Source organism: Electrona antarctica (assembly GCF_951216825.1).
Source record: "Electrona antarctica genome assembly, chromosome: 14".
In the NCBI taxonomy this organism is placed as follows: domain Eukaryota; kingdom Metazoa; phylum Chordata; class Actinopteri; order Myctophiformes; family Myctophidae; genus Electrona; species Electrona antarctica.
In genome coordinates this window covers 25,534,648-25,556,598 of record NC_136795.1, presented here as the reverse complement: position 1 = coordinate 25,556,598, position 21,951 = coordinate 25,534,648, and the positions used below count along the sequence as shown (strand labels likewise).

The following is a 21,951-nucleotide window of genomic DNA, read 5'->3' as shown; positions in this document are numbered from 1 at the left end:
TCACGACGAGCTGTGGATACAGTGTTGTGAGCTTGTAGATGTGCTAGGCATCAGGCTCCCAGACATAAATGAGGCATCAGACTCCTCCCAGACAACACCCCCTACCTACTTACCCCTGCTCACTGGCTGCTGACAATCCTCTGCCCACCCTCCCATCATATAAATCCCTTTTTTCCACACAAGCCTTAAAGCGATTGAACAATATTTTAAAAAGTGAGAGGGCCATGATTAATGGGCTGAGACACATTTTGCATGGAGCGTTTTACGCTGTCTTCATGTTGAAGCATGCACTTTTCTGACCTTGTCAGAGCATGTTTGTATTGAACACCGCTTTTTTGATTACCTCTTTGGATCCAGGCACAATACGAAGGCATCTGCAGACCCTACTCTGCAGATAATAAGCTGCCGTTTATCTCCACAGATGTTATACCATACACAGATTACGCATACACATTCTACAGCATTCTCTCTGAACACCCTTTTTGAAGAACAACTTCAATCACAACTTGGATTATTTTGGCATTTCATTTATTTTATAAAAAAGGGAATGCAATGAACAATACGCTTATGTACCTCTATTAGTGTTTAAGATTGTACCGATTTATCACAGGCAGCGTGCTATTGAACAAACAAGACTATTGCACACAAGACATTCCATATAATAACACATTTCATACATACTATACATAGATACATACATACTTACAAACATACAGGAATATTCATATATATGACATTAAAAAAAATCATACAAAGTTAGGCAACACAATGAAGTGATAGGTACATAGAATAAAACACATATCTCCATCTGAAAAACCTGGGGGTAAAGCAGATATCAAAGCTGCCAAAGTGCTTTGCACCATTTTCTACTTGAATGTGGGGGAAAAAAACTTGTATGTAAATTATAGTGAAATATAGTGAGCCCAAGTCGGTGTGTGTGTGTGTGTGTGTGTGTGTGTGTGTGTGTGTGTGTGTGTGTCCGTGCGTGCTTGCGTGCATGCTGTGTGTGTGTGTGTGTGTGTGTGTGTGTGTGTGTGTGCGTGCGTGCAGGAAGGTTAGTTTAACCCAGAACATCTAACCCAGAACAACAGGAACAGGACAATGAAAACAGGACTTCCTATGGATGAAGGAAGCTGTGTGTTGTAGGTCTTCAGAGAATGAGGATGAAGCTGACCTCCCATGAGTTGACCTGCCACCCCCCTCCCCCATCTCCTGCTCCCTTTGAAACCAGAGACCTCCCCCCTTATTTGTAGGGGAAATGAGGGGTTTTCAGAAAGATGAGCCGTGTTTACTCTGAACAGATCTCACGTCTTAACAGATTTTCAACAAGGCATAATGGTCTTGTAAAAATCAAACCAGGATGCTCACAACAGACTTTGCTTACATTTGCGGTGCTTTTCTTCACAGTGAGAGTGAGAACCCCTGTTCGTCCCACTCTCTGCATGTCAACGGCAACTTAACGCTGCACAATTATGATAAATAATACTGTCAACAGTGGAGCTCTAGCCCCAAACACTTCATATTTAACATTCAGCCTTGTTTCCCCGTGAGGAAGACGCAACCAGTGAACACGTTTGTCGCTATTGCTACAACACAGCCGTCCCGTTAAGTCCGGACAATTGGACGACTGTCATCGAGTGAAATTTATCAGTGCTGCCGAGTCACTTCAGGAAATGTGCCTTCTGATTGAGCCTTCCTCTCAGGAAACTGTTAACATACAAAAGACAACAGTAAAAGCAAGGGGGACAATAAGGAAATAGAGTGAGTGAGGGTGTTGTTAATCATGATAGGCTGTAGCTGGAATATACCATATACATCAGCGCTTACAAATGAGTTAAATTACATTTCATGCAATATATGTAAGCAAAATACTTTTGTTTGTTGCAGTTAATCAAAGGGTTCTATGCAAGGTTACAAGGGGCATATACAGCCCTGGATTTGGGGGGTTTCTTTGTATTTTTCTTGTCTGGAGTGCATTGTTGAGTGGGGCAGTTCATTGCCCCCTATCAGCAATGAATAGGCATGCCTGATGTATACATGTACTGTATACTTGTGGGTTAGTCTGGCAGAGGGTAACAGCCATTAAAAACAAAATCACTAATTGTATACAAGTCTACAAAGTGCAAATCTGCAAGCTTTGCATTAACGCAGACCTTGAAAAGGTTCACAAGAAGTCGCCATAACTCTGATGTTATGCATTTGTTATTTGGCTATTTGGCTGGTCAACATACATCTTAAAACAACATCTGTCAAGCAAGTACATCAAAATGTTTAACAAGTCAATGTTAAGATGACATTTGTAATTGGTGAGATTACCCAACAAAAGGCCATTTTCACATTTCAAAAAAACATCTCACCTTCAATTGTGAGTTCATTTAATCGATTCCCTCTAGAATGATTGCGCTCTCAAACCCTTGCAGCTCTCACACCCTTGCAGCTCTCACACCCTTGCAAAGGGTGGATCCATTGACTATTGATTGTGATTTCACACAATTTTTGATTGCAAGTGTACACTGTAGTGTTGTGTTTTAAAACAAGGCTGTGTTCCAGTCAGGGCTGAGGTTAACACATGTTCTCTCATCCGGTTTCTTAGCCACATGTCTTGTTCTATTACACACACATGCACGCACAGTCTTCTTTCTCTCACTCAGGCTCTCTCTCATATACACGCACATAGACCCATGGGTGCGTGTTTCCACCTCATTAGACGCAGGTGGTGCAGTTTTGCATGATGGGCGTGTGGTGTTCATGTTTGTTGGTGCAGTGCTCTAGAGAGCTGGAGCTTTTTAAAGGGACCAGACACCGGTCAGCAGGGCGTCCGCACTTAAATATACCCCAGCAGCACAGCACGCGCAGAAACTCCTTCCTCATGTCCTTGCTGCGCAGTGTGTAGATCACTGGGTTCAGCGCTGAGTTCAGGGTGGCGACGCCAAAGAATAAGTCAGCCTTAGAGAGAATGGGGCAGTATTTCATCTTGCAGGATGAATCCACCAGGAGGAAGATAAAAGCCGGCAGCCAGCACATGATGAAGACGCCCAGGACTATAGTGACAGTTTTCAAAAGGGAGTACGTCGGGTAGTTGGTCGCCTCCTGAAAGCTGGAGCGTACAATCAGGTAGATCCTCACATAGAGGATGACAATGGAGAGCAGTATGATGCTGAAGATGGTGACCACGAAAAGGATGTATTTCTTGGAGTAGAGGGGCAACACAGCAGAGCATTCATCGATGTTGTTGATGCAGTTCCAGCCAATGATTGGAAGCCCTCCCAGGAGGATGGACATGACCCAGCAGGCTCCTATTAGGAGGAACATGCGGCATGTTTTATTGGAGCCATACACTTTGACCTTGGTGATGGCAATATATCGTTCAATGGCGATCGCCAGTAAGCTGAAGACTGAGGCAGCCAGTGCGATGAACGCCGTACCCTCCCGTATGAACCACTGCACCGGCACCAGCTCAAATGTCCTCTGCCCTGACAGGAAAATGTTGGCTATGTAGGCGGAGCCTGCCAACAGGTCAGAGAAGGCCAGGTTGCCGATGAAGAAGAACATCGCTGTATGGAACTTCCTGTTGCGAAAGACCGCAATTAGGACCAGCAAGTTCTCCAGGATGATGAAGCTGCAGAGGACCACAATGACGATGTTGAGGGTGGTGAGCCCTTTCCGATCCTTGATGCGATCCTCCAGTTCCTGGCTGGTCAAGTCCTTGGTGATTTCATAGTAGTACCGTATCAGACTCCCATTGTTGTACTGGGAATACCTGCTCTTCATGTTGACAGCGTGGCAGAGCACAGCGGCTTTACGGCAAAGAGTCATTCACGCAGCAGCGCAGCGGAGCATGTCTGGGCTGATGATTGCTCCCTCTCAGCGGGGAGACGAGGTGAGGGTGCAGGCTGGGAGGGAGACTGCCTGTCCCACGGTCACGTCTCAGGGGCCCCGTGCAGGTCACCTGCAATGACAAACACAAAGAGAGAGAAAAGTTGTGGTTAGCGACAGGAACACATGCACTGAAAGGGCTCGTCAGCTCTCAGAGAGAATGTCATTCTCAAAGCACCAAAATCAATAGGGGTCCATCCTTTGGAATTCAGTAGTTTTCAAGATGCATTGTTTGGGACCAAAGTGCTGGACAGACCAACCGGTACCATCATCCTTTCGGGCGTCTCTAGTCTACTAGTGGTACAAAAATATAGTGCAAACCAAACAAAGACTTTAGTTTAATATGCCTCTACACACAAGGAATCGAGGTGATATGCTTAATTTGTTTTTATACATTACAAATTGGAGATGTGTTATTTTGTGTGTGTGTGTATTGCTAAAATAAAAATGCAGAAAGATTCAAAATTAAAAAAAGAATCACGGAACAAGTGAATGCACTGGATTGTGTGGCCACATAGTTCACAGAGTTGTGAATACACAGCGTTGTCTGTGTCCGTTTGCAACCGCTCTAGCCACACGCCCACACAGACAGACAGTTGCAGTCTCAAGCTGTTTGAAAGAAATGGGATGGAAATCAAATCAGCAACGCGGTGACTCTTCAACACAATGGCTTCTTGTGAAAAACATAAAATCCAGTTTTGAGAAAAACCAGCCTGATTAAATATTTTCCTCTTTGAGATCAATAGAGAGATCACAATAGCGAATGCTCTGATGTGTTAAGTGGTAGCAGGCAGCACTCAGACAGGAGCTTGGTTTCAGACCGAAGGGGACATTCCACCCAACCCGTCCAAGCACTCGACTGTCAACACACGGTATTGTTGTGTGGAGCACACCATTCCACTCCAGTGAGCCACCTCTGTCTTCAGCATAGCTCATGGATCAACCGGACCTCTCCATCATGAACCCTCAGTTCCGGCTCTTTCACAAAGCTAACAACGAAGTAAACAGATACCTGAGAGGAAGAGGCGGGAGCTTTTACAAGTGTGTGGAGAAAACCGCTCTGTTTTGAATCTACCTGCAATTATCATGCTTATCCAAATTAGAGGTGGATTTGAATGACCATCACAATGCAGTCTTAACCTGTATGCAAAATATACACAAAACCTGTGGTTTCTAAAAGTTGTGATTTTACAAATGTGACAGACACCTTAGACAGGAATGGTACAGTTTCAATCTTCCATAGAGAACTAAAATAGTACCGTAATCTATAAACAAGCCCCAAGGCAGATCAGATGGACTGTTGCTACTGGGTTGAAGGCAAAGGGGCACTTCTGGAAATCTAATTAGAGTTGGAGCTGATGTCTTAAACCTGTCACAGGTAATAAGATCCTTCTGGAGGTCAGCTCCAGTGGTAACTCAATACTGATGCCTCTCCACTGCTCCTCTCTCCACTGCTGGCCCGGAGAGCTACCCACTAAAACCTTTACTGGAAACTAGAAGCCCAGAACTTTACTGCTCTGTTCTGCCGGACTGTGACCCTAAATCCCAGAGAGGGACTGGTTGAGACTGACAGAGGACGACAGACAGAGAGAGTGTGTGTGTGTGTGTGTGTGTGTGTGTGTGTGTGTGTGTGTGTGTGTGTGTGTGTGTGTGTGTGTGTGTGTGTGTGTGTGTGTGTGTGTGTGTGTGTGTGTGTGTGTGTGTGTGTGTGTGTGTGTGTGTGGGTGGGAGACAGAGAAAGAGAGCGTCCATGTGGAACGGCATCTGGACACAAAGGCAGGAATCTGAGACATTGCAGTGACGTACACACTCACATGCACACTGAGTGCACAGACGCGCCGCACACACACGTACACACACAGACATACAACTACATATTACATATGACGTACATATACACAGTTAAAAAAAGTTCATTAAAAAGCATAGCACACATGTGTGCACAGATCTGCTACAAACCCCAAATTGTGCATTCAGGAAAGACATCGACTGGTCCAGTCCAGCTGCACACAGACAGGTTCAACACACAGCTGCTCTCGGTTGCCAATAATAACCAGCACACTGTTTCCTCAAGCAGGAACAAAGAACAATAGTCTCCTTCAGTGTGGAGAGAGCGCTGCCCTTCAACCTCAATTCGGGACAGAGCACACTTCCATTTGGCTACTGCAACACTGTAGCTGCTGGCCCAACCAACGCACAGCATCTTGCAAGCAACGGTCAGTCAGCATCGATCGTAAAAACACACAAATGGGCGCTTGAGGCTGAGCACGTGTTGCCCGCCCGGCGTACCAGGCAGCGTGATTAGATTAGCTTACATTACTGCTTACATTACTGCATAACGATATCATGAGTCAGCCAGTCTAAAGCAGTCTCTCTTTTTTCTTTTGTACAGATAAGACACTTTCAATGTCTACTGTGCGCTTCCTGCTATCTTGTCTCACGTCCATCTCGGTTCTGCTGATGTTCCTCACTTTTACTGTGATCTTTTTTCTGTGTTTTGGCAAAAATAGCGAGACGGCTCGAGTTCTCTCTGTCACTAAGGAGCCCGTGGCGTCTGTCACCAAGGGATTTGACAGCGTGCCAAACCTGACGGGCTGGTTCCCCTACAGGACTGTCTCGCCACAGACCTGCCCTGCAGTGTCAGTCAGTGTGCCATCGACATGGTTTCCACGGACAACTAGTTGACAAGAAAGTAGAACTCCTGTTCCAAAGCCCCCCCTCCCTCCTTCCCTCCCTCAAAGCTGTGCCCTGAATTCGACCTTCCCCGCGTCACTGTCATGCTGTCACAGGCGGCAGACATAACACAAAGCCACAAAAAAAAGTATAAATCCCAAAACAATGGTATTGCTGCACCAGTGTGAGATTATTTCCTTTAATACTATGGTATCCAAACAAAGAGAACAACATACTGTATTTTAAGAGAGAAATATGTCAAAGTATTAGATTACACACAGATATTGCGTTCCAGTGCCTAAAGTTAACAACAATTATTTAATGTTTGTATCATGTGTAAAGTGCATGCAGTATGTGGCTGTAGCCATAACAGGGTTATAGGAAGTTGATACAGCCAATATACTGGCTGCGGCCTTCACAACAAATCATTAACATGAGAGAGAGGAGGGGGAGAAGAGGAACACAAAGGAAACTGAGCAAATAAGTAAAATAAATTGTAAGAAGACAGATGGAGTCAAATGAGAAAAGTGAAAGGAAATTAGCAACATCAATATAGAGAAACTGCATCATGCATGCGTTTACTGTTTATGTATTTTTTGACTTGACTTGAGGCATGCAATCATGATCAGACTTTGAGGTGAAGCATAAAATAAACCTCCAGAATTATATTTAGAAAAAGGTACTGATGCTGTATACTAGTATACAAGGACTGACATTTAGGAAAGCTGATCATTGCTGACTTACAATCCTCAAAAGACTTCCTCTCTATCATGTGACTGACGGCTACACAAAGGCTCCAGGTGATGTTTGGATTTCCCACACACACCTCCTGAAAAGCCCCAATTAGCAGAGTGGCTTCTCACAAAACACCACGACAACAGCACTCTATTACAACACCTGCTACCTGTCACACCACTTTCTCCCGAGGAAAGCACTTAAAACCTGGACAAGGTGCCTAGAAGCCGTGACACAAGGATACACACTTCAATGCACACACAAATGCCCCCCCATACACACAACACGAGCGCGCGCACACACACACACACACACACACACACACACACACACACACACACACACACACACACACACACACACACACACACACACACACACACACACACACACACACACACACACACACACACACACACACACACACACACACACACACACACACACACATTTTGGCTTAGATAAGCAGCATGGTGATTAACCTTGTCTAAGGACCGTTTACATTTGTAGCTTATCTTGTTTGCTTTGTAATGTGTTTACTGTTTGCTTACCTGGATGAATCTGTGTATATAGTGAGCATTCACTGACCGTGCTAAGGAACTTCCTTCTTTTTCAACTGTCCTTCACACCTTTTGCACAAAAGCTGGCGTATTGGCAACACCAGGACGCAAACAAGCCAGATGCATTAGCAGTTACCACCCACTTTCCTACCCAGTGGAACTTGCCAAAGACAGGTGCACAAAACAGCCTGCTGTGTGTGTGGGATATCATTATATTTGACCAGGAACTGTGTCCAACAAGTCCAAGTCATCTTTATAGTTAGTTGTTATAATATATTCTAGTCTTGACATGCTTAGCCCTTATGTTTACTGATTCACTCTCATCTCCGTAAACATATAGATAGGCCTACTTGTGTAATCCATGATTAGTGCAGACTGTATGCCCAATGATAAGAGATGTAACTGTTGAAGGACAACTAATCTACATGTGTAGACCATCATGTTTTATTGTGTGCTTATTCTTATCATTACAATTCCTTTCCATTCTTTTCTATATCTGTTTCAACTCATTATCTTGTGGTCACTTAATGTGAACAATACAATTCTTTATATACTTAATCAACTTCAGAACATGTCATGTGATACTGGTGTCATTGTTCTCTGAGCTTGCCTCTCAACTGAATCGTCACTCAGTCAACACCATTCATTAGAGGAAAACTCAATTAATGGTGTTAGGGAACTTCCTTTCAACGGTCAACGGTCCTTCACGCTTTCTGCAAAAAGCTGGCGCATTGGCAACACCAGTACACAAACAGGCCAGATGCATTACCACCCACTTTCCTACCTAGTGGGACTTGCCAAAGACAGGTGCCCAAAACAACCTTGTGTGTGTGTGCGTGTGCGTGCGTGCGTGCGTGCGTGCGTGCGTGCGTGCGTGCGTGCGTGCGTGCGTGCGCGATCTCAGGCTATTTGATCAGAAACGCTGAAAAGTAATCTTTGTAGTTGCTATGTTATGTAACGGACCCCCAGGGAGGTTTTTCACGTTCACTAATGTGTTGTAGCTGAAAGCTTTATTTTGAAGGGCGTCCTGCCCAAAGTCAGGTATCAATGCTTTTATTTGAAGGGAATTTCCTACCCACAGGAACAAATCAGTAATTAGAAGGAAATCAAGTTCACCCGTGGTGCTGCCGCCCATCATGGTGCTGCAGAAGACAGCATTACAAACTATAAAACAGCCACTGTGGTAGTGTGGTATCACTATGAGACCATTACACACAAAATGTGTGTTTGATACGGAAGGTTTGGTCAAGGCTTAAGGAAAGGAAGGCTGAAGGAACAGATGGACGGTCAAATGCCAAACTAATCATGGAACAAATGGATGCCAAGCTCAAGCCACTTTAGCACCCAGCTGGAAAGGGGACACGGTGAATTTCCTTTAATGTTTGTCAAACAACTTGCAATGATTAGGTTCTGATGTTATTATTGTGTTGGATATTACCGGAATTATGGTTTATTGTATTTTGATATTGTTGTTTTGAGGTATGCGTATGCACTGTATTTTATTGGTTATGTAATTATGGTTTAATGGAACTGTTTGTTATGCTGATATTGAGATGTTGGATATGTTTATTGATATGCATTTTATGCCTAGTTTCTTGCAGTTCTACATTGATCTCTGAATAAAGCAACTTCAAATCATCAGTTCAGTCTTCAACCTTTCATGGCCAGCTGGGTCCGCTACCTGATATATTCTAGTCTTGACTTGCTTACTTAGCTCTTATCTGTTTACTGATTCACTCTCATCTACGTAAGCATAGATGTAGGCCTACTTGTGTGATCCATGGTTAGTGCAGACTGTATGCCCAATGATAAGAGATGTTACTGTTGAAGGACAACTAATCTACATTTGTAGACCATCATGTTTTATTGTGTACCTGTTCTTATCATTTCTATTCCTTTCCATTCTATTTCAGCTCATTATCTTCTGGTCACTCAATGTGAACCATACAATTCTTTATATACTTAATCAACTTCAGAACATGTCATGCGATACTGCCTGGTGTCATCTTGTTCTCTGAGCTCGCCCCTCAACTGAATCATCACTCAACACCATTAATTAGAGGAAAACTCATAGGCCCAAATCAAGGGCCTACTAGATTCATGGTTGCGGACACTTTTGTTTTCTCTGGAGTGGACCCTTCACTGTGTCTAAAGCATGGATATACTGTGTGATTTGTCCTGTTCTCTTCAGTTTTGTCCCCCTAATGGCAGTCTGAGTGGGTGTGTAATTGCGCTCTGAAAGTGCTCTGCTATGCCTCTCATTTTAATTATCCCGTACTGCCACTCCCTCGAGTCCCTCCGCTCTGCACCCTATTCAGCATAACCCTGACCCCTCCCCTGATGGTTGGGCTGGGTAATAAATGAATATTATGTTGATACCGTGTGATAGCCTATATCAGACTAGAGGGTATATATGCACAATTGCGCATGCATAAAGTGAATGGGAAATCGAGTGGCAAAGTGACTTGGCAAAGTGAGTTCAATGTCGTTTAATGCAATCAGACAGGACTTTTCTATTTGGATGTATGGGCTATCAAGGCCAGAAAAGTAGTTTTTTGCCATTCAGTAGGCGTTCCCGCATAACTTCCGGGTATGATGATGATGTCACGCGCATACCCTCTATTGTACTTATTTTATACTTTCAATAATGTTCTAAAATAACATTTTGTGACTAGTTCTAGGCTAGCTGTTCTCACTTGGATATTACATAGGCATTACTGATGATTATATATTGCCGTATTTGGTCAAAACTTTGACTCGTGCTATTTGATTTAGTTCATATTGCCCAGCCCTACCCTGAGGTAAACAAGCCAGACTTTCAGAGAACTCAGAAAACGTAGTAGGCGGAGCGGGCAAGGCTATGAAATGTCTGGCTATGCGAGGAGACTATAGGACACCCCAGGTGCTGCTGACACGCGTGGTGTGAGATGGCAAGAGCAGAACTGAGGCAGGAAGAGAGGAGCAATGAGGTGAAGCTGAGATAGGAGGACACTAGCAAGCCCCTTACTCCAAATGGTCCGACAACAGCATCAATCACATCTCATGGCAAAATGTCAAAGTGTGTCATGGTAGACCTGAGATCATCAGGGAAGGGTATTAATACAGTGCCAAGGAAGCAGTTAGGGCTTAAGGGTCTTGCTCAGGGACGCATTTCGACACCTAGAATGGGCGATGCCGAGGGTTCAAACCATCCAATTCCCAGACGGCCTCTCTGCCCACTCAACTGTGGCGATCCCCGGACAGAGAGCTGTCTCTCTCTATCTGCAGGGCGACACATTGTTAGCCTGTAGATAGACTATTTTCAAATGGCCGAAATGTATATACAGGGTTGAAGTGGTTAATGCATGTTTTATAATCTACAAAGTGACTAGTAACTAATGTTTTAAAATAATTGTAGTGGAGTAAAAAGTAAAATGTCTGTCTCTGAGATGTAGTGAAGTAGAAGTAAAAGTACTGACAACTAAAAAAAAAGACTTACTTTACACAACTGTTTGTAGTTTATACATAAATGACGGGCAGTACTAAGCATTGTCTGTCTGTCGGGCTGTAACTGTGTTGGGACACATGAGAGCCATAGAGTCACGCAGGGTTCACTACCACAGGTTCTTTCACACTGCCACTCGTTACCAGATCAAGAACAAAGACGTCTAGCCTAGATACAACACAACCACAAACATTCTCCGCATTGTTATTTCTCGCAAGTGACAAACTGCACGCCTTGTCTGTGTACTGTACGCTCCCGACTTGATTCATCATATTCTTCATTTCTATGACACGAGTGAGTCATCCTGTGCATCAGATAGTCGAAGAAGGCATTTTACGCTATAGCCCCGAACCCTGCAGCCAAACTGCATGCACGCACAGCGAAAAAGTATGAAAATCTGTGGCACACAGGCTGTCTGCTGAGGCCGTGTTGCTGTTGTATGTCATTAATGTGCATGTGGCTGCGTGTTTTTCTGCCTTAGGATCCAGGGCTCCATCCATCTGTTTTAACACCAGCATGGGAACACCATTGATTGTTACCCACAGTCACTTCCCAGAGGCAGAAAATCCATGTTCAGAAAGCCGATGAGAATGTGTACACATTGTATGTAAATCAAATGCCGAATCGTTATTTCTGAGAACCATGGAATGACTCATATGAACGGCCTCATTCACGGGGGTGTGGTGGTAAATGTTGTCCTCGGTCATGAGATCGCTCATCGCTGGTGCTCTATCTGGGAGAAGAGGAAAAGGCAATGAGAAGAGAGGGCAGCCCTTCACTGCCCTTCTGCACCGTTATCTCTGTTATGTGCCTCAGTGCCGACAAACTGATAGCCCTCGCCACCCAAACAAAGAAAACCTGATTTATACTTTGCTGCTTGCCGGTGTCTCTTTTCCAAAAATAGCCGATCTACAAGCTATTAGAGATCTACTATTTGTAGATTTGCTATTCCCATGGCAAACACAGCAGCTTTGTCTGCAACCACAATCAATCTGTACTTAAATTATCATACTTCTTTACCGAGTACGTCAGTAAACAAGTATTTACCAAGCAGAGAGAATAATACAAACATAATCACTCCCAGACAGTCCCTTATCTCATCTCTGCACTCTCCAATTGACTGGATGTTCACTTCACAGCTCTTTAGCAGTGCTTTTCTAAACAAGGGAAATGGCCAGTAGTGAAGTGAAAGAGAGGGCGGCTGACGCATGCTGGCAGTGATTTCACTCTTGACATACTGTTGCACGGCGCTCACTGTGCTCAGGGGAGCAGTGTGCGTGGGCTGAGGATGGAGGAGTTGAAATGCAAGGGAGGAGGAAAGTACAGTGGAAGCTCTGTTATGTTGAAAACACAAGAAGAAAAAAAAGCTAACACACAGTGAAATCCTCAGCGCTGATTTAGCCCTAATTTGAGTGTGTGTGGATTGTGGACCCACTCTACGGGTCCACTTGGGTCAATGTTTTACACACCATTTTACTCTTTTAGGGGATCAAGGGGAAGTGCAGAGAGAGGAGAGAGACGGAGAGCGTGAAGGGTGGTTGTTTCTGTGTCGCTCTGTGACTCGTACCGTCGAGACTCGAGAGGCAGTGCAGGCTGGAGATATGAGATGGAGGCCTGCGATATCTCACATTGTGGAGCTTTTAGGAGAATTCCACTGGGCACATTTAAAAGAAAGAGAGAAAGAGTCAGAGACAGGAAAATGAAATTAAAAAAAACTCGGCTGAAAAATGTCTTTCCTGCTCTGTGTAAACTTGCCAAGTAATGTCCCAGACATACTGAGACGTACTTTTTTTGCTTTTTAGAAATGAAAATAAAATAAGAGAAGTTCTCCTGTTGCATTTTCACTGATGTGTTCCTTAATAGTCTCACAGAATAAAAATAGGGGAAGATGGAGAAGAAGTTCCTTATTAAGCATGCAGTCACTTTACTCTTCAGCTTGTGGCTTCCTATACCATTTAGTGTATTTACAGTACTAGTGTAAATATGGTTAGTGAATGAGTAACCATATCTTTAGCCGCAGCATCTTCCTTGCTCTTTGTCCGTTTTTATGGTAATTTCACCATGATGCTCGGAGCGTCATTAAAAGCTTGTGTAAGCCGCTGGATATTTAGGGGAGTGGGTGTCCCCAATACGCAGGGTTTAATAATCATATAATTAGGGATTACCCTTTCACTCGTCAGACGCTGACAGTTTGAGCACAGCGTCTTCTGGGGGCCTGTCGACACAGTTCAGTCAGAAAGGCAAAGCTTTTTCATTGTCATTGTCTTGTTCTCGCTCTTCATGTCTGTCCCTCTTCTTCGGTCGGTGATCATCAACGCTCTCCGACCTCCAGCCAGTCCGTCTGCGTGACTTTGCTGCGCTTTATTTACGGCAGCTGTTTATGTGCTGCGAAGCTGTTAGAGGGAAAGTGAGAGGAGCTGTGACAAAAGACCGTATAAAAGGCGGAAACCATTGAGCCTCAGGAGAAGTAACCCATGACCAGCAGGCATTAGCCCACCCCACCACCACAATCTTCCCCACGGGGGGGTTGAGGGTGGGGGCTGGGACTGTCCTCAGATGGTGGCGTTAATTCATGTAATATATTCAAGTAACCTCAAACTGTTCCTGTCAATGACGGTTGTTGGGGAAATCCAAATGTTCATATTCTCATTTTCCTCTATTCTGCATAATACCGTAGGTACGTTCTCATGCTGCTTCTCGAGTCACATCTTCCTTACTCAAACAACCCCTCCTCCCCATGCAGTATTTTAAACATCACTACTGAGATCAAAAGACATGGCCACAAAAGAGGTGATTAAAAACACATCGGGTAGGATTTATTTAGAACACATCTGAGGCAGTCGTGCTCTTATAAATGCCCTATTAAAGACCTCATTATGGCATATTCTGTAGGAAAAGATCTATTCTGGATTATAGAATATCTGCAGAAACAGTACACGCTATGGTTAGGCCCATTTCCTCGTATCCGTTTACTATGGTTACAACACTAAAGCAGCACAGGGGAACAGGATAGAGGAACTGTCTCTAAGCATGGTTATAGGGACAGTGTAAACTTTCTCTGGTGGTATAGGGCATGGTTTCTATGGTTTCTGTAAAAATCAAAAAGAGGAAAATGGGGGGAAAGTATAATAATAGAGGTCCAGAGTACAATCTTAAAGGACTAAACTTGGATGCTAATATGTGCTGGGTTTACTATACAGTATAGCCTCTGGCTTAGTATAACTATTTTCAGGTCTGCTTGTGTTCAGGTACATTCGTTTTACCTACTAAAATTTGATGTTGTTTCACGTGAGCCAAGACTGGGTGTTGGCTCCTGTGCACCAGCAAAGTGACACTCCTCTGCTTTGCTGGATTACAGCTGGTAGGGCTGGACAATAAATAAGCAACCAGTACTATGAAAACCAGCCCAAAAGCCTGACTAGGCTATTTTCAAAACAATCATGTAAATAAAATGTGACAAATTGTGGAATATTCTTTGAAACATTTTAACAACAACCACAAATCTTGTATGGGGGTCCCTGGCACAAAATATTTCTAGATGTAGGGTCCTTAGTTGGACAAATACATTCATCTGGAGGTCCTTGACATGAAAATGTGTGAGAATCACTGGTTTAAACAACATTAGGAAACAAGCCCAAATAAGCGACTACACTTTAGGAATAAGCCCCGGAAAACCGCAACCCGCAACTACAATTATTTACACGCAATTTTACAGAAAAAGAAGCCCAAAGTCGCCTATAATAAGCAGACATGGCAAACACTGGGCTGGACCTCAACCACCCAGACTAGAACTTCTAGGGAGGAGTGGACCATTCTCATGCTGAGTGAGAGGCCTGAGGAGTGTCCGTTTCAGGTTTCGGCTGACCTGCAGTGCTCGCTTCACACCTTCCCATGTCCTATACATACGATACAATGAGGTATCCCCCTAATGAAAGCCTTTCAATCCTTATTCACTTCTCTTTTGTCCCCGGCTCCCTGCTCCCATTCTGCTCTGTCTCCAGAACTTGAACTCCACCCCTTCTCATGTTCTGTTGCCTTGTTAAAGATATCGTGAGGGTGTCGTGAGAGAGCAGTGTACATATGAGTGAGTGAGTGGTGCTTGTTGCACCATAGTGTCACTGAGTGAATGTAAGACATCACAGCATATGCAGCATGTCATGCGTGTGTGTGCAGCATGTGTGTGCAGCATGTGTGTGTGTGTGTGTGTGCGTGCGTGCGTGCCTGCGTGTTTGTTGCAGGACGCTTGTGTGACAATAGATAATCATCACAGTACACACACAGCTGGTTCATATCATGTTTACTAAAATCTTTAATGAATGAGAATGTAGACCAACAGACAGACGCACCGCAAAAGGTCAAGAGGTAGTCTAGGCGTAATGCACAACAAAAACTCTAACTAACAATAGAACACACACAGGAGTGCAATGCCAACCTGATTGCCTCTAGTACTGATAAGATGCTGAAGATAAATTGATAGAGGTTCCTCCATCTGCCGCTGTTGTACAATTATAAAAAAAAGAAAAGGCCAGACTTCTCGAGAAAACACAGGCCCATCTAACGGAAATCTGTTGTTGGAGAAAAGCATGGTTGCCTAGAGAAGAAACATTGTTGTGTCCACATTCGCAACAGTTGTTCCTTTGAGCTTTGGACACATTTCGGCTGCATTTTCTTCCAACCAAATGTATTGTGTGAAAAAGAACTGTGATTTCACCATCCACAGACCTCTCTGATACATAGAAGGTTTACCACCAGAGTGTAAAGTATCCACAATAAAATAATCTGCACTCTGTAAAGGCGCCACATATAAAGACTGTGGTACCTCAGGAGGTTGTAGAGTTACAGGATTGCGTGTCTGTTTTACTTCTTACAACAGCACTGAGCTCAGTTTCTTTTGACGACAGTTCAACGCTAATTCAACGCTAGGTTCCTCTGTCAAGGGATATTTTCTGATCCAACAACCAGACAGATCTTAAAATACTCCATCTTACTACGAGGCAACTGCTACTTGACATTGACCAAGGCAGAGCCGGTCTCTAAAAGGACATGTTTGAGCAGTTGTCACATTTACTTTACGCAAACAGCATCCACATGCATTTTATCTTGTCTGTTTCAGCAAAATTGTCTGACTCTGAACTGCACTGTGAACCCAGCGTTGTTTAAGCTGGATATTCCATCATGTTTTTAGACAACTCAAATGGAGGTCAACAGATCAACCAGCTATTTCTGACAAAACAGGATACACAATCAAATCCAGAGTGTTCGTTAAAGTCTGACAGTATAAAGTAACCCGTATGGGTTCAAACGTATACTGTCAGATGTAGGATTTAGATGTATGACGGATCCATCTATCTTTTCAAGCCTGTCTGCCATTAGATAATCTCAAATGGTTTGCTGAGAGGACAGGCAGACTCTCGAGTCTTAAATTCCAAGCTATATAAGCTGCTTCGACACGCCCCTCAGACACGATCTAAGCCCCACTGACTGGATGGGGCAAGACAAAATCCAAGAAGACCGCTGCATCTGGCTTCTCTTCTCCCTGATTCTGCTGTGAAGGAGGAGGGGAGGGGGGTGTTGAAGTAATGCTGGTGGTGAGCTTTCCAGCTGCACAAACAAAGCCAAAGAGCATAACAATGGCTGCCAGGACAGAGAATAAGGAGGCCACAGCATCTCCACATGTGTACCTGTTCCAAGATCAGGGCAGGGAGAGTACTCAGGATTGACCAGACATCAGGAAACCACGACACGACCGCACTGATTAAGAGCGCCGCTGTAGCAGACAGCAGGGAGCTTGTTCCGCTCCCATCCATAAATCACGCTGAGCAGCAACCTATGCAGAGTGAGAAAAGTGTTGCTTTGCTGCGCCCGTCCCAAAAGCCACAGCACAAACCCATAAAAACCTCATGTTAAATTCCCATGTCATTGTTTCTGAAAGATCTGTAACGTGCATGTCTGTGGGCATGGATACGTGATGAAAAATGCCACTTTGAGGTCCAAAAGCCTCATTCAGTAGGACTAAACTCACAGCATATAGTTAGAATTATTGGTCCATGTTCAAAATATAATAAGCAGCAGAGTGGCGTTTATCAGCACAAGACCATGCGAACACACACCCCCTTCTCTCTGCACAAAGCATCAGGAAATCCTGGCATGCTGCTACACGCATTCGTTTCTGGCCATGGGGGGTCTTAATAGTTTGGAAGGCATGTAACAGGAGCTTTTAAAGCGGATGGATTTTTTTCCCCCTTCTCTTCGTGATAGATGGAAATATTTCAAACAGTAAAATCCAGAGTGTGGATTTAACTCTGTTCTTACACTCTCAGCGTTAAATAGATGGATAGAACCTTTTATACATAAATTGGACATTTCGCCAAATATCAATTTATGCACACGGTTGCAAAGTAATCTGAAGAGCGATGACAGCCTTGCCTTGCACGCTAGAGATTAACATACATAGTGTATCCAGAGAGTACAAGCTCAACATTCTCTCTCTACTTCTCCCTCTCCTCCTTTCATTCTCACTACAGTACGTCTGTGGTGCCTGTGCGTCGGTGTATTTCCATATACCTGCTAAGAGAAGTGAAGACTTACAACAGTCTAGAAGTGTTTACGGATACGGACAGGGGATGGGGGGAAGACAGAGGAGTAGTCCATATTTATTTCTCCCATCAGAGTCACTGCCAGTTCTTGGCCGTGATTCTGAGAAGCTGCATGCTGTATGTTGCGACTTGCACTTCTGACTTCTAGCAGCTTGCGAACAGAAGGCGTTTATTTTGCTCCAGCTGCCACACCCAAGAAAGTGTTTTTTTTTTTTGTTCAGGCAAAGGGGGAAACACCAGTTAGAACTCACAAGCTTGTGAAGCCCACATGGCCGTGGCACCACAAAGCACTATTAATATCACAGAGCAAAGGCCCAGCAGCACTTTCTAAACACATGTCCTACATTGATCTCTGTGATCTGCCGGGGGTTTTACAGCTATTCTTTCCCGAATCCTATATGTATTGACCTATTAATTCTGACTGGTTTCATTTAACCAGGTGAAAGTCGTGCCGCCTTGGGCAGGGAACCTTTTCTCTGATCTCTCCTTGTTTCTTAGCCCTCTGATATGGCTAAACTAAAGTGGCTGTGTGTAGACAACAAAAGAGATGTTGCTGTCCCCGAGGAAGAAAACCTCTCACTGCTTCCTATTAGGGCCTCTCCCAGGCCTACACTGAAACCCGAGCATCCTTCAGGGATCACCACACCCCACCCCACCCCACCGACACATCCCTCCCCCCTACCCCCACGTGACCTGGTCCCGAAAAGAAAAAAAATCCCTCACTTCCAGTTCCCACCACTGAATTATCACGCATTTATTTTTCCATCCAGTTCACTTATACATCTATTTATTTATCCATCCCATCTATTTGTCTTGGTCCCTTGTGCGCCCCTCTGCGCACGAGGAGGGATGCAGAGAAGAAGTGTCGGGTTACAGCAGTTGCTGCTGGGCCACATCTGGGTGCTATGGAGGAGGGGGTGGGCTACTGAACGCTGAGTGCACTGGCTGGCTGGGTGGGCACCGGAGAGCTGTGCGGGCAACTCCTATGAGTGTGATGTCATCACGGTCTGCTGGCCTGGGTCCTTCTTCCTGCACTCTGACATAATGGATTTTAAAGTCCCTCTATATGGTCTGGTAAGTCCAAGAGCATGTGTGTGCCAGAGACCTGTGAGGCCCTGATTCTCCCCAGAGCCTGTGGAGCGTCTAAGTTGACGTGCCACCATTGACACTGTTAACAGCAACACTCCAGGTCGCTCTCCACTGAGCCAAGGATGGAGTGTGCTGCAAACACTGTGAGAAGAAGCCTGGCAGCGGTCAGCGGCGGTGGCGCGGTGGGCTTTTGTTCTGGTCTAATCAGCCATGAGGTCACATGGCCCCAGTGCAGACGGCAGGCCTGCAGGCCGGCCATATCACGTTATGTGTGCAGCCAGCACACAGCAGCCGGTCAGCACATACATACATACACGCGCGAGCGTGCGTGTGCGCGCGCACACACACACACACACACACACACACACACACACACACACACACACGCACACACACACGCAGCACCTGAACCTGTAGCCAGGCACCCACACGTCCCCAAACAAGTTGCAACCCTCATGCTCTCTCAACATCCCCACCATTAAAACCTCCTGGCCTCTTTCAACACTAGATACACACGGTGTATGACACGGTGATGACACAACAACATCACCTATACGGTTGCGGACCACACTTCCTCCTCACAAAACACCGTCAACGATGTTATCACAAAGACATCTTTACTAGTGTTTATCTAGTGGATGTCGCGGCTTTCAAGTCAATGCCTTTGAGGAATCTGTTTCCACAATCACCACCAGGCAGCAGCAATGCAAAAGAGTTATGTCATCATCATGAGCTTTTCTCATTTTAAGAGAAGCCATTAATGAGCACCACACCGACCGTGTACCCACCGCAGAAGAGAGGATGATGGATTGAGGTTTTTTTTTATCTGGGTAATAAACATTTGGTTCCTCAACCTTATCATCTTATATCTCACTGTGATTTCAGTATACTCTTCAAATGAGGCGCTGTGTGGCTGGACTTACTAACTGACACCTCAATTATCCCTCCTGGTAGTGTTTTTCTTTCTTTTTTTGCATAATTATATGTACAACCGACCACAAGACACCATGTGCTGTTGTGTCAGCATGGAATAAGCATTATACGAGGTGCACTAACTAACACCCTCGTTCATCTAGGAAGAAATCGGGATAATGTACCATACATGCCTACTTTTACTGATGTTTTCTAAATACTTGATAGATTTAACCGGACGTTTTTACAGCATGATTATATAGGCGGTCTATTAGTGGGCTTGTCATTACTTCACCTTCTAAATCGCACAGGATTTTTTGCAATCAAAGAATATTCAAAGTTGCAGTACAATTATTTACTCTCTCTCTCTCTTTCTAAAATTGCTTGCAATTTTAAATGTCTGCGGCCTGGCTCTGGGGAGGGTAACTCCAAACCAAGAGATTAACTCCAGTAGATGGGATAATGGGAGCTTTTGTCTTATTAATACATCCTTTCAGCACAATGCCTCGGTTGGAGTGACGGATGAACAAGCCCCAAAAACATCGGAGGGGGGCGACACAGCAGGCACTGCGACGGGCCACCAGAAGCGGTAGACCCCCCTATAGAGGACGCGCATACCCTCCATGGAGCTAATATATTACAGTACACTTTCCCATGATGCCGTGTGCTCCCGTGGAGCCCTCGGCCAAATGACACGGACGCGTGTTAATATTTAAACACAGCGTAATTCATTAATACACGACACAGAGTTCCACAAACACAGCTGTCACAGTCAGCGACTGCGAGTCCAAAAACCCAGGTTGAGGTTGGCTGCCGGGTCACACAGCGATACTCACACAATGTGTCACCAAATGACACTCGGGGAGTATCGTGTTTAGCAACAATGTCCGTATTTATTTTTTAGATTACATGGCATTAGGCTACAATAGATCTACTTGGAATGTATTGATCAACGAGTTGAGAAACTGATCTTTGATTGAGGAACACTTCTCTCCGGATGCACTTCTATCTCTCTCCTTGACGCAAAAAGTGTAGATATAGCCTACACGTAGGCTAGCATAAATTGTGCATTAATGATTGTACTGTATAAAAAATATGTTTTAATTATGCGACATACACCATTAATCACCATTCTTGTTTTCTTCGCTGCAGTCACTCGGACCTGCGGCCGAAACATTTACATGATCGCAACATTCCGAGTGTTTATTATCATTTTAGGCTAACTTACCCCATGTGAGTGATCGTAGAAAAGACCGTCTGTGTGAGGTTTGTCCTTAAATGTTCTACCATGTGGTCACCGGTTCCACCGTGGCTCTTGTATACCCGTTCCTTCAGTGAAAGACAATAATAAGCAATGATGATGACAGTCAAAACTTTCCAAGAGGACTGGGTAATGTTCCTTGCCTAGTCACTGGTAAATCCATACTGTACTGGAGTCACCGAATTAGCAAATGCGACTCTTCTTGCAAAGAAAGACCTGATAATTCCCGAAGCGTTAAGAGCATTAAAGACAATGACTTGAGACTTTTAAAGAACTTTCTCTTTTGTCTCTCTTCTTATTCCAAGCGTCCCCGTCTGTGATTGTCCGCTGCTATTCTGAGAACAACAGCTCCACGGGCTACGGGTCCGGGGAGTCAGGGGCGCGCGCACATTACGCGGTCACACACACACACACACACACACACACACACACACGCACACACGCACATACGCGCACGCTCACAGCCTCTCTCTCTCTTTCTCACACGCACGCACACACGCGCGCGCGCGCACACACACACACACACACACACACACACACACGCACGCACACACACACACACACACACACACACACACAGGAGAGAGACGCTCACACACAAACACATTTCCACACTGGAAATCGCTGCTGTGAGCCCAGGTTTATTTGGCCGTCCACAGACGTGTCAGAAGTGTCGAAATGGTCGGACTCATCCAGCTCTTTAGATTTGTGGATAGGTCTAATTTGAAAATATATCTATATTTCTGGTCTATTTTCCGCTCTCAA

At 44.7% G+C, this 21,951-nt stretch overlaps 1 protein-coding gene across 2 annotated transcripts; it reads right to left on the bottom strand.

Annotated features, from left to right (window-relative positions):
- Positions 1 to 902: 902 nt before the first annotated feature.
- s1pr2 (sphingosine-1-phosphate receptor 2) lies at positions 903 to 21,535 on the bottom strand. Of its 2 annotated transcripts, none has more exons than XM_079520131.1 (2): positions 21,154 to 21,535; positions 903 to 3,949 (listed from the first exon to the last, which is right to left on the bottom strand). In XM_079520131.1, the coding sequence occupies exon 2, from the start codon at positions 3,814 to 3,816 to the stop codon at positions 2,704 to 2,706; it is 1,113 nt and encodes a 370-aa protein (XP_079376257.1). In that variant the 5' UTR covers positions 3,817 to 3,949; positions 21,154 to 21,535; the 3' UTR covers positions 903 to 2,703. The 2 variants fall into 2 exon arrangements, with proteins under 2 accessions (XP_079376257.1, XP_079376258.1); XM_079520132.1 differs by lacking the exon at positions 21,154 to 21,535 and adding an exon at positions 5,836 to 5,950.
- Positions 21,536 to 21,951: the final 416 nt, after the last annotated feature.

Excerpts from the sequence above, each read along its gene's own strand:
- s1pr2 (XM_079520131.1), bottom strand. The coding sequence starts at position 3,816 with ATGACTCTTTGCCGTAAAGCCGCTGTGCTCTGCCACGCTGTCAACATG.